The 13,618-nt window shown below is 43.1% G+C and overlaps 1 protein-coding gene across 2 annotated transcripts in view; it reads right to left on the reverse strand.

The window, feature by feature from the left end:
* Window positions 1–8,935: 8,935 nt before the first annotated feature.
* NEDD9 (neural precursor cell expressed, developmentally down-regulated 9) overlaps window positions 8,936–13,618 on the reverse strand; it is a 51,882-nt gene continuing 47,199 nt past the window's right edge. For both annotated transcript variants that reach the window (XM_077269888.1, XM_077269890.1), the window contains 2 exons: window positions 10,244–10,333; window positions 8,936–10,168 (listed from right to left, as the gene is read on the reverse strand). In XM_077269888.1, coding sequence (XP_077126003.1) covers window positions 9,659–10,168; window positions 10,244–10,333 — 600 coding nt within the window. In that variant the 3' untranslated portion in view covers window positions 8,936–9,658. The remainder of the gene's footprint in view (window positions 10,169–10,243; window positions 10,334–13,618) is intronic.

A 13,618-nucleotide genomic window follows, 5' to 3' on the forward strand; every position in this document is an offset into this window, starting at 1 on the left:
GATAAGTTCCTTGGGGGCTGTAGTTTCCAAAATGATGACATTTGTGGGGGGTTTCCACTTAGGCACATCAGGGGCTCTCCAAACGTGAAATGGCGTCTGATCTCAATTCCAGCCAATTTTGCATTGAAAAGTCAAACGGCTCTACTTCTCTTCTGAGCTCTGCCATGCGCCCAAACAGTGGTTCCCCCTACATATTCCGCAGCGCTTTACAACTTATAGAGGGGACTTGTACAGACAATAGACATTACATCATAACAGAAATCACAGTTCAAAACAGATACCAGTAGGAATGAGGGCCCTGCTCGCAAGCTTACAAACTATGAGGAGAAGGGGAGACACGAGAGGTGGATGGTAACAATTGCTTTAGTTATTTGGACCAGCCATAGTGTAAGGCTCGGGTGTTCATGTAAAGCTGCATTGAACCAGTTAACTGCCTCAGTATGTAGCAATACAGACACAGAGGGCTATTAACTGCATAAAGTGTATGAGCACATGATGCAAGGAACCCGATTATGTTTTGTTTTTGTTTTTTTAATGGGCCACACAGGGATAGTTAGGTTAATGCATTGAGGCGGTAGGCCAGTCTGAACAAATGAGTTTTTAGGGCACGCTTAAAACTGTGGGGATTGGGGATTAATCGTATTAACCTAGGTAGTGCATTCCAAAGAATCGGCGCAGCACGTGTAAAGTCTTGGAGATGGGAGTGGGAGGTTCTGATTATTGAGGATGCTAACCTGAGGTCATTAGCGGAGCGGAGGGCAGGAGTAGAGTGGTAGACAGACCAGAGAGGAGATGTAGGGTGGTGCTGAGCCATAGTGTGCTTTGTGGATGAGGGTAGTACTGGATTCTGGAATGGATGGGTAGCCAGTGTAATGACTGGCACAAGGTAGAGGCATCGGTATAACGGTTGGTGAGGTATATGATCCTGGCTGCAGCATTCAGGACAGATTGGAGCGGGGAGAGATTGGTAAGAGGGAGGCCGATTAGTAGAGAGTTACAATAGTCCAGACGAGAATGAATAAGTGAGACAGTAAGAGTTTTTGCAGAGTCGAAAGTAAGAAAAGGGCGAATTCTAGAAATGTTTTTGAGATGCAGATAAGAGCGAGCCAGTGATCGGATGTGGGGGGTGAATGAAAGCTCGGAATCAAGGATGACCCCAAGGCAGCGGGCATGTTGCTTTGGAGTAATGATGGAACCGCACACGGAGATGGCAATGTCAGGCAAAGGTAGGTTAGTAGAGGGAGAGAACACGAGGAGTTCAGTTTTTGACAGGTTCAGTTTCAGATAGAGGGAGGAGAGTGGGGGGTTTCCACTTAGGCACATCAGGGGCTCTCCAAACGTGAAATGGCGTCTGATCTCAATTCCAGCCAATTTTGCATTGAAAAGTCAAACGGCTCTACTTCTCTTCTGAGCTCTGCCATGCGCCCAAACAGTGGTTCCCCCTACATATGGGGTATCAGCGTTCTCAGGACAAATTGCACAATAACTTTTGGGGTCCAATTTCCCGTTACCCTTGGGGAAATTAAAAAAAAATTTGGACCTGAAGCAATTTTTTTGTGAAAAAAAGTAAAATGTTCATTTTTTTTTTTTTTTTTTTTAAACATTCCAAAAATTCCTGTGAAGCACCAGAAGGGTTAAACTTTTTGAATGTGGTTTTGAGCACCTTGAGGGGTGCAGTTTTTAGATTGGTGTCATTTTTGGGTATTTTCTATCATATTGACCCCTCAAAGTGACTTTCAAATGTGATGTGGACCCTAAAAGAAAAATGGTGTAAAAATGATTAATCGCTGGTCAACTTTTAACCCTTATAACTCCCTAACAAAAAATAATTTTTGTTCCAAAATTGTGCTGATGTAAAGTAAACATGTGGGAAATGTTGCTTAAGTATTTTGTGTGACATATCTCTGATTTAAGGGCATGAAAATTCAAAGTTGGAAAATTGCGAAATTTTCAAAATTTTGGCAAATTTCAGGGGTTTTTTTTGTGCTTTTTTTACACAAATAAACGCAAGTCATATCAAATAAATTTTACCACCAACATGAACTACAATATGTCACAAGAAAACTGTCAGAATCTTCAGAATCCGTTGAAGCGTTCCAGAGTTATAACCTCATAAAGGGACAGTGGTCAGAATTGTAAAAATTGTCGCGGTCGTTAACATGCAAACCACCCTTTGGGGTAGAGGAGCTTAACCCCTTCACCCCCAAGGGTGGTTTGCACGTTAATGACCGGGCCAATTTTTACAATTCTGACCACTGTCCCTTTATGAGGCTATAACTCTGGAACGCTTTGACGGATCTTGGCGATTCTGACATTGTTTTCTCGTGACATATTGTACTTCATGTTAGTGGTAAAATTTATTCGATATAACTTGCATTTATTTGTGAAAAAAACGAATATTTGGCGAAAATTTTGAAAATTTCGCAATTTTCCAACTTTGAATTTTTATGCCCTTAAATCACAGACATATGTCACGCAAAATACTTAATAAGTAACATTTCCCACATGTCTACTTTACATCAGTACAATTTTGGAACCAAAATTTTTTTTTGTGACGGAGTTATAAGGGTTAAAAGTTGACCAGCAATTTCTCATTTTTACAACACCATTTTTTTTTAGGGACCACATCTCATTTGAAGTCATTTTGAGGGGTCTATATGATAGAAAATACTCAAGTGTGACACCATTCTAAAAACTGCACCCCTCAAGGTGCTCAAAACCACATTCAAGAAGTTTATTAACCCTTCAGGTGTTTCACAGGAATTTTTTGAATGTTTAAATAAAAATGAGCATTTAACTTTTTTTCACACACAATTTATTTCAGCTCCAATTTGTTTTATTTTACCAAGGGTAACAGGAGAAAATGGACCCCCAAAGTTGTTGTACAATTTGTCCTGAGTACGCTGATACCCCATATGTGAGGGTAAACCACTGTTTGGGCGTATGGCAGAGCTCGGAAGGAAAGGAGCGCCATTTGACTTTTCAATGCAAAATTGACTGGAATTGAGATGGGACGCCATGTTGCGTTTGGAGAGCCCCTGATGTGCCTAAACACTGAAACCCCCTACAAGTGACACCATTTTGGAAAGTAGACCCCCTAAGGAACTTATCTTGATGTGTGGTGAGCACTTTGACCCACCAAGTGCTTCACAGAAGTTTATAATGCAGAGCCGTAAAAATAAAAAATCATATTTTTTCACAAAAATGATCTTTTTGCCCCCAATTTTTTATTTTCCCAAGGGTAAGAGAAGAAATTGGACCCCAAAAAATGTTGTGCAATTTGTCCTGAGTACGATGATACCCCATATGTGGGTGTAAACCATTGTTTGGGCGCATGGCAGAGCTTGGAAGGGAAGGAGCGCCATTTGACTTTTCAATGCAAAATTGACTGGAATTGAGATGGGACGCCATGTTGCGTTTGGAGAGCCCCTGATGTGCCTAAACATTGAAACTCCCTACAAGTGACACCATTTTGGAAAGTAGACCCCCTAAGGAACTTATCTAGATGTGTGGTGAGCACTTTGACCCACCAAGTGCTTCACAGAAGTTTATAATGCAGAGCCGTAAAAATAAAAAATCATATTTTTTCACAAAAATGATCTTTTCGCCCCCAATTTTTTATTTTCCCAAGGGTAAGAGAAGAAATTGGACCCCAAAAAATGTTGTGCAATTTGTCCTGAGTACGCTGATACCCCATATGTGGGTGTAAACCATTGTTTGGGCGCATGGCAGAGCTTGGAAGGGAAGGAGCGCCATTTGACTTTTCAATGCAAAATTGACTGGAATTGAGATGGGACGCCATGTTGCGTTTGGAGAGCCCCTGATGTGCCTAAACATTGAAACTCCCTACAAGTGACACCATTTTGGAAAGTAGACCCCCTAAGGAACTTATCTAGATGTGTGGTGAGCACTTTGACCCACCAAGTGCTTCACAGAAGTTTATAATGCAGAGCCGTAAAAATAAAAAATCATATTTTTTCACAAAAATGATCTTTTTGCCCCCAATTTTTTATTTTCCCAAGGGTAAGAGAAGAAATTGGACCCCAAAAAATGTTGTGCAATTTGTCCTGAGTACGCTGATACCCCATATGTGGGTGTAAACCATTGTTTGGGCGCATGGCAGAGCTTGGAAGGGAAGGAGCGCCATTTGACTTTTCAATGCAAAATTGACTGGAATTGAGATGGGACGCCATGTTGCGTTTGGAGAGCCCCTGATGTGCCTAAACACTGAAACCCCCTACAAGTGACACCATTTTGGAAAGTAGACCCCCTAAGGAACTTATCTTGATGTGTGGTGAGCACTTTGACCCACCAAGTGCTTCACAGAAGTTTATAATGCAGAGCCGTAAAAATAAAAAATCATATTTTTTCACAAAAATGATCTTTTCGCCCCCAATTTTTTATTTTCCCAAGGGTAAGAGAAGAAATTGGACCCCAAAAAATGTTGTGCAATTTGTCCTGAGTACGCTGATACCCCATATGTGGGTGTAAACCATTGTTTGGGCGCATGGCAGAGCTTGGAAGGGAAGGAGCGCCATTTGACTTTTCAATGCAAAATTGACTGGAATTGAGATGGGACGCCATGTTGCGTTTGGAGAGCCCCTGATGTGCCTAAACATTGAAACTCCCTACAAGTGACACCATTTTGGAAAGTAGACCCCCTAAGGAACTTATCTAGATGTGTTTTGAGAGCTTTGAACCCCCAAGTGTTTCACTACAGATTATAACGCAGAGCCGTGAAAATAATTTTTATTTTTTTTCTCAAAAATGATTTTTTAGCACCCAGCTTTGTATTTTTACAAGGGTAACAGAATAAATTGGACCCCAAAATTTGTTTTCCAATTTGTCCTGAGTACGCTGATACCCCATATGTGGGGGGGAACCACTGTTTGGGCGCATGACAGAGCTCGGAAGGGAAGGAGCGCCATTTGGAATGCAGACTTAAATGGATTGGTCAGCAGCCGTCACGTTGCATTTGCAGAGCCCCTGATGTACCCAAACAGTACAAACCCCCCACAAGTGACCCCATATTGGAAACTAGACCTCCCAAAGAACTTATCTAGATGTGTTTTGAGAACTTTGAACCCCCAAGTGTTTCACTAAAGTTTATAGCGCAAAGCCGTGAAAATAAAAATTCTTTTTTTTTTTCACAAAAATGATTTTTTAGCCCCCAGTTTTGTATTTTCACAAGGGTAACAGGATAAATTAGACCCCAAAAGTTGTTGTCCAATTTGTCCTGAGTACGCTGATACCCCATATGTGGGGGGGAACCACTGTTTGGGTGCATGACAGAGCTCGGAAGGGAAGGAGCGCCATTTGGAATGCAGCCTTAAATGGATTGGTCTGCAGGCGTCACGTTGCATTTGCAGAGCCCCTGATGTACCCAAACAGTACAAACCCCCCACAAGTGACCCCATATTGGAAACTAGACCTCCAAAGGAACTTATCTAGATGTGTTGTGAGAACTTTGAACCCCCAAGTGTTTCACTACAGTTTATAACGCAGAGCCGTGAAAATAAAACATCTTTTTTTTCCCACAAAAATGATTTTTAGCCCCCCAAATTTTTATTTTCCTAAGGATAACAAGAGAACTTGGACCCCAGAAGTTGTTGTTCAATTTGTCCCGAGTACGCTGATAACACATATGTTGGGGTAAACCCCTTTTTGGGCGCACGGGAGAGCTCGGAAGGGAAGGAGCACTGTTTTACTTTTTCAACGCAGAATTGGCTGGAATTGAGATTGGACGCCATGTCGCGCTTGTAGAGCCCCTGATGTGCCTGGACAGTGGAAACTCCCCAATTCTACCTGAAACCCTAACCCAAACACACCCCTAACCCTAATCCCAACGGTAACCCTAACCACACCCCTAGCCCTGACACACCCATAATTCTAATCCCAACCCTAATCCAAACGTAAATGTAATCCAAACCCTAACCCTAACTTTAGCCCCAACCCTAACTTTAGCCCCAACCCTAACTTTACCTCCAACCCTAGCCCTAACCCTAACCCTACCCCTAACCCTAAACGTGACTGAAATACGTGGCACTGAAATACGTGGCACTGAAATACGTGGCACTGAAATACGTGGCACTGAAATACGTGGCACTGAAATACGTGGCACTGAAATACGTGATACGTGGCACTTAAATACGTGGCACTGAAACACGTGGCACTGAAATACGTGATACGTGGCACTGAAATACGTGGCACTGAAATACGTGGCACTGAAATACGTGGCACTGAAATACGTGGCACTGAAATACGTGGCACTGAAATACGTGGCACTGAAATACGTGGCACTGAAATACGTGGCACTGAAATACGTGGCACTGAAATACGTGGCACTGAAATACGTGGCACTGAAATACGTGGCACTGAAATACGTGGCACTGAAATACGTGGCACTGAAATACGTGGCACTGAAATACGTGGCACTGAAATACGTGGCACTGAAATACGTGGCACTGAAATATGTGATACGTGGCACTGAAATACGTGGCACTGAAATACGTGGCACTGAAATACGTGGCACTGAAATACGTGGCACTGAAATACGTGGCACTGAAATACGTGGCACTGAAATACGTGGCACTGAAATACGTGGCACTGAAATACGTGATACGTGGCACTTAAATACGTGGCACTGAAACACGTGGCACTGAAATACGTGATACGTGGCACTGAAATACGTGGCACTGAAATACGTGGCACTGAAATACGTGGCACTGAAATACGTGGCACTGAAATACGTGGCACTGAAATACGTGGCACTGAAATACGTGATACGTGGCACTGAAATACGTGGCACTGAAATACGTGGCACTGAAATACGTGGCACTGAAATACGTGGCACTGAAATACGTGGTACTAAAATATGTGGCACTGAAATACGTGATACGTGGCACTGAAATACGTGATACGTGGCACTGAAATATGTGATACGTGGCACTGAAACACGTGGCACTGAAATACGTGGCACTGAAATACGTGGCACTGAAATACGTGGCACTATGACTGTCAGAAAATGTTCATTAAACGGTTAGGGGTGAGGTTAGGGGTAGAGTTAGGGTTAGGGTTTGGATCCCTTTATCACCTTGATGGTGGTGGGTGGCTTTTCAGTGTGTTTTCTGTTTTTTTTCAATAAAAATGCATGCGTTTTTAACGCAAACAAACGCATGTGCTTAAAAACGCAAGAAAATACTGCAGGTTGTATTTCTGAAAATGAACGCATGCAGAAAAAAAACGCATGCGTTTGAAAACGCGACCAAACGCGTACAAAAAAACCGCATGCGTTTTCAATGTTAAATATAGGGAAAAAACGCATGCGTTTTTTTGTGCAAAAAACGCTGCAGACAAAAACGCAAGTGTGAAACCAGCGACGCTTTTTATAGCAAAAAAGTTTTTGCGTCTCCACATTTTGAGACCTATAATTTTTCCACATTTTGCTCCACAGAGTCATGTGAGGTCTTGTTTTTTGCGGGACGAGTTGACGTTTTTATTGGTAACATTTTCGGACACGTGACCGTTTTTGATCGCTTTTTATTCCGATTTTTGTGAGGCAGAATGACCAAAAACCAGCTATTCATGAATTTCTTTTGGGGGAGGCGTTTATACCGTTCCGCGTTTGGTAAAATTGATAAAGCAGTTATTCGTCGGGTCAGTACGATTACAGCGATATCTCATTTATATCATTTTTTTATGTTTTGGCGCTTTTATACGATAAAAACTAAAATATAGAAAAAATAATTATTTTCGTATCGCTTTATTCTCAGGACTATAACTTTTTTATTTTTTTGCTGATAATGTTGTATGGCGGCTTGTTTTTTGCGGGACAAGATGACGTTTTCAGCGGTACCATGGATATTTATATCAGTCTTTTTGATCGCGTGTTATTCCACTTTTTGTTCAGCGGTATGGTAATAAAGCGTTGTTTTTTGCCTCGTTTTTTTTTTTTTTTCTTACGGTGTTTACTGAAGGGGTTAACTAGTGGGGCAGTTTTATAGGTTGGGTCGTTACGGACGCGGCGATACTAAATATGTGTACTTTTATTGTTTTGTTTTTTTTATTTAGATAAAGAAATGTATTTATGGGAATAATATATTTTTTTTTTTTATTATTTATTTAGGATTTTTTTTTTTTTTTTTTTTTTTACACATGTGGAAAAATTTTTTTTTAACTTTTTTACTTTGTCCCAGGGGGGGACATCACAGATCATTGATCTGGCAGTGTGCACAGCACTCTGCCAGATCGACGATCTGCTGTGCAGGGCTGCAGGCTTACCAAGTGTCTGCTCTGAGCAGACACTCGGTAAGCCACCTCCTTCCCTGCAGGACCCGGATGCCGCGGCCATCTTGGATCCGGGACCTGCAGCCAGGAAGGAGGTAGGAGACCCTCGCAGCAACGCGATCACATCGCGTTGCTCCGGGGGTCTCAGGGAAGCCCGCAGGGAGCCCCCTCCCTGCGCGATGCTTCCCTATACCGCCGGTACACTGCGATCATGTTTGATCGCGGTGTGCCGGGGGTTAATGTGCCGGGGGCGGTCCGTGACCGCTCCTGGCACATAGTGCCGGATGTCAGCTGCGATATGCAGCTGACACCCGGCCGCGATCGGCCGCGCTCCCCCCGTGAGCGCCGCTGATCGGTGATGACGTACTATCCCGTCGGCGGTCATACGGGCCCACCCCACCTCGACGGGATAGTACGTCAAATGTCGGGAAGGGGTTAAAGAAAAAAAAAAAAGAAAACATCTTTGACTGTGAGGAGAGCAATATCGGTGGATTATAGTGCGGGACCACCAGCAAACCAGTGTGATATACAGGGTAATCTGCATTTAAATGTACAGTACTCCTGCAGTGTCTTCCCATGGGATATGAATACACAGTGCTCATGGGTTACAACTGCCAATAAATGTAATGCACAAAGACTGAAATTCTTTAGTAAGATTCTTTATAAAAATCATTTTTTTGCTTCATATAGTTTACATAGGGCACAATTACCATTTAACTCAATAACATTACTTTGATAAAAAATACCGTATAAACAAACACTCCTATATAAATTATGACAGTTCCCCATAAGCTACTTTGAAATGTAGTTCACTACTAAATGTCAGTCAGAGGATGGGGGGCAGGGGAGCTAAACTGCACCTAAACCAAAATATACAAAGCGCTGTCGAAGAAAATAAAATACTGTATATTACATACTGGCCGATCAGGATTTATAAATCATACAGGAATCGATCGCCTGGGTACACTGCAATAGCGACAAGATTGTCCATCTCTGGTCACAAGGGGAGCTTGGGATATAATGAGCTGTATGATCTGATCCCCTGCTGCAGACCTCTCTATGCAGTATAGTATATATTCTGCAGGGGGCAGAGTTGCACCCATTTCAGAAAGTGAACGGCACAAAAGGAAAACCGTATCATTCCAGAGACCCACTATAGTGAATGGCACATGACATAAGGTGCAATGAGTAATCATCAGGGATATCAGCATGACATGTGTATGGCACACATTGCAATGCTCCTGCTAAATTTCATGGTCTATGCAAAATAGCAAATTTGATCTTGAAACAATAACATTCTACAAAAATATATTTCTATGTACACTGAGCGACTAGTATTGAACAATATACACAATTCTGTATACAGCCCTTCTCATAAAGAAGCCATCTGCGCTAAAGAAAGTTTAAAAAGCTGCGCCTGATTGGCCAGTTCTGTCACACGGTCCACCATGTCCTGCAACGATGCGGCACTCGGGTAGTTCAAGGCGGCCATTTTAGTGGCCAGTACAATATTTTTAAGTAGTTCACACAGCTGGTTACTGGAATTCATCAGTCTATGGCAGATCTCCTTTGTGGAAACTTGTCTTGAAAGAGTGTCGCCAATAAATACCAGTTTGTGTGCACTCAGGATGACAAATTTGCTGTGAGCCACGAAGATCCTGGGGGGCTGTGCCGTGCTCATGCAATTGAAGAAGGCGTCGATGGAGTTAAGTAGAGAGATGAAGAGGGTCTCGCACTGGTCCGAGTAGAAGGACAGGAGCTGCTTATCTTGAGGAGTCAGAGAACTGTTTTCAGCAGGAACACTGTGAGGAGACTTCCACTTTGAGATATCATTTTCCATTGGTGTGGTAATCTCCCGCTCCAGCTGCTGGAACTGACTCAGCTGCAACACAGATAATGAAAATCAGCAGCTCGTTCCATCCCGGCAGGAAAAGGAAAGAAATGGTAGAAACTTTACCTGATGCTGTTCCAGTTGGGGCTTCCCTTGCTTCATAATATTTTCCTTCTCTAGAAGTTCTCTCTGGTGTCGCTCAAATTCTTCTTTACCCTGAAAAAAAGAAAAAATCCCTACCTTCAGTAATTACGTAATGGAAATACCAAATCACATTACAAATGATAATGATCTCATGCTTCTAGCGATATAGAAACTGAAACCCTGCAAAAGTTTCCAGATATGAAACGGACCTGACTCAGCCTGACAGGGGATGGAAAACTTCTGGGTAAGTACCATTTTATTTTATTGAAACAGGTACAAGTAATTAAAACAAAGTCTAACTACCCCACTGTCCCCTCCTGCTCCCTTCTGGCCATACATCAATTTCCTTACAAATATATGTAAAACATGGCGAAAGTGAAATGAAAGGCCTATTCAATAGCTAACCCAGGCCTCTACTCAGTCATTACTGACACAGAGGAGGGGGCTGGTTAGACAGGCCCTTCATATCACCGTTCACACGCAGACAGACAGGGCAAGGGTGAAACGTCCTACTAGCGAGACATCAAAGTAGATTAGAAAACCTCAGGAAAAAAATAAAAATAAAAAAATAAAAATGGATGTATGGCTGCAACAGGTGTTCTGTGCAATTTTGAAAAAAAAAAAAGTTTTAGAAAGATGCTTTATTTTCACATTGCAACAATACATTTTTTGTGTTATGGAAAGCACCAAAAATAATGTAAAATATATCAAACATATACACATGATTTGATATACGAGCACATTTACCACAGAAAAAAAAAGGGCAATGGCAATATTCCATGTCCTAATAACTAAATATGTGGAATATGTGGGTGCAACTAGGCTGAAGAAGTTTTTGCTTTATGGAAACCATTGGTCATGATGCATTATATGACGACCTGCTCATAAACGAGTCCGTGTGCAGTCTAACACCCACTGGCTCACAATTACTAGGGCACCAACCATATACATGCTTTTTATGCAGAAAAACATTTATATACAAATTATCAGGTCTTCAAAAGGCATTTCCAGCTCCTCTTTCTTTCACGATACAACATCAGGCATGAAGAACTGTAGCTGTACGCAGTTGAGGCAATTGCCAAGACAACGATCTGATGCCCAGCAGTCTGGTCCAATCAGTAAGAGGTTGTCCATTTTTAGGACAACCCCTCCTCAATTCATACGGCAGCACCCAGTAAACTACCACCACCACTTCTACTCCCTTCTCCCTTTTGGTGCCAGTGCCGTTCCAGTGAATGGGTCACAGACCTTCCTTACCTGATCTATCACAAGAAATGACATCATGCTTTTCCCTGTATTGGAAGTCCGCTGCCTCGGAGTAACCCTCGATTCTGCCCTGTCCTTCAAACTGCACATCCAAGCTCTTTCCACATCCTGTTGCCTCTAGCTCAAAAACATTTCCAGAATCCGTCCTTTCCTCAACCCTCAATCTACTAAAATGCTTGTGCATGCCCTCGTCTCCCACCTCGACTACAGCAACATCCTTTTCTGTGGCCTCCCTGCTAACACCCTTGCACCTCTCTAGTCCATCCTTAACACTGCTGCCCGACTAATTCATCTCTCTCTCTTTGCTACTCCTCCGCTTCTCCCCTCTGCAAATCTCTTCTTTGGCTCCCATTCCCTCAGCGTATCCAGTTCAAATTACTAATACTGACCTACAAAGCCATCCATAACCTGTCTCCTCCATATATCTCTGAAGTAATCTCCCAATATCTTCCCTCACGTAACCTCTGGTCCTCCCAAGACCTCCTTCTCTTCTCTACACCTAATCGCCTCCAAGACTTCTCCTGAATATCCCCCATCCTCTGGAATTCTGTGCCCCAACACGTCCGACTATCAACCATATTTAGATCCTTCAGACAGAACCTGAAAACCCACCTCTTCAAGAAAGCTTACAGCCTGCACTGACCCCGCTGCCTCCTCACCAACACTGGAGCTGCTGTAACCCTCAACCTATTGTCTCCTTCCCCACCATCCTGTAGAATGTAAGGCCTCTTTCACACTTCTGTCTTTTTTTTTTCTGTCACAATGCATCCTTTTGTGAAAAAAAACAGATCCAGCAAATGTTGCTGCTGGATCCGTTTTTTTCCTCACAGACTTGTATTAGCGACGGATTGTGACGGATGGCCTTCCGTTTCATCCGTCGTGCACTGGATCCTTCGTAAAATTGCTGTCCATTGGGCGGAGACAACACACAGAGGAACGTTTTTTTCTGTACATCGGAAAATAGTTCAGAGACGGATCCTGCGCTGCCCGTCGTTGGCTATAATGGAAGCCTATGGACGCAGGATCCATCGCTGACTGTCAAAAGCAGGAATCCAACGACTGATGCAGTCTTTTGAAACTGAGCATGCGAGGAAGAATTTCCAGTCAGGGAAATTCTCTCTTTTTACTATTGATGCTGCCTATGCAGCATCAATAGTAAAAAGATATCATGTTAAAACAAATAAATAAATAAAAAATTGTGATATTCTTACCTTCCGGCGTCCACCGCAGCCTTCCCGATGCTGCCGGCAGCTCCCGTTCCCAGTAATGCATTGCGAGACAATGACCTGTGATGATGTAGCATTACTGGGAACGGGAGCTGCCAGCAGCATCGTGAGCGCCGCCGAAAGGTAAGAATATCACATTTTTAATTTTTTTAATCATTTTTTTAACCTGGGTTGTGTCGTGTATGCGTTTTCGCAGCTGAAAAATGCGGTGAAGTCGCATACACAATATGTGCACATAGCCTCAACGGATCCGTAAAAAAAAAAAAAAAACGGACCCAGTGCACCCGTTTTTTTTTACAATCTGCACAGGATCCGTCTTTTCAACATTTTGACGGATTGTGACTGATTGTAAAAAACGGAGGTGTGAAAGAGGCCTAAGCCCGCAAGGGCAGGGTCCTCTCTGTATCAGTCTGTCATTGTTAGTTTTCTTACTGTAAGTGATATCTGTAATTTGTATGTAGCCCCTTCTCATGTACAGCACCCTGGAATCAATGGTGCTTTATAAATAAATCAAAAAGTTTTCACACTAAGGCTAGGGTCACATTGCGTTTATGGCTGAGCGCTAACGGACAGCGTTGCACAGGGAAATTAACGCCGTGCAAAGCGTCCGTTAGCGCTCCCATTGCCCGCAATGTTAAAGCGCATTGCTAGCGCGTGTCATTTTCGGCACGCGCTAGTGATGTGCCGGTCTTTTGTAGCGCGCCTCGGACGCTGCTTGCAGCATCCGTGGCGCGCCCGAGGTCCGTTCCCCGCTCTCGCAGATCGGGGATCTGCGCTAGCGGGGACGTTTAACGCGACCCCGAAAAAGACATTGCGTTAGCGCAACCCGCTAGCGCTTAGCGCTAAACGGATTGCCCTAACGCAA

The sequence above is a fragment of the Ranitomeya variabilis genome, chromosome 6, assembly GCF_051348905.1.
Source record: "Ranitomeya variabilis isolate aRanVar5 chromosome 6, aRanVar5.hap1, whole genome shotgun sequence".
NCBI classification, from domain to species: domain Eukaryota; kingdom Metazoa; phylum Chordata; class Amphibia; order Anura; family Dendrobatidae; genus Ranitomeya; species Ranitomeya variabilis.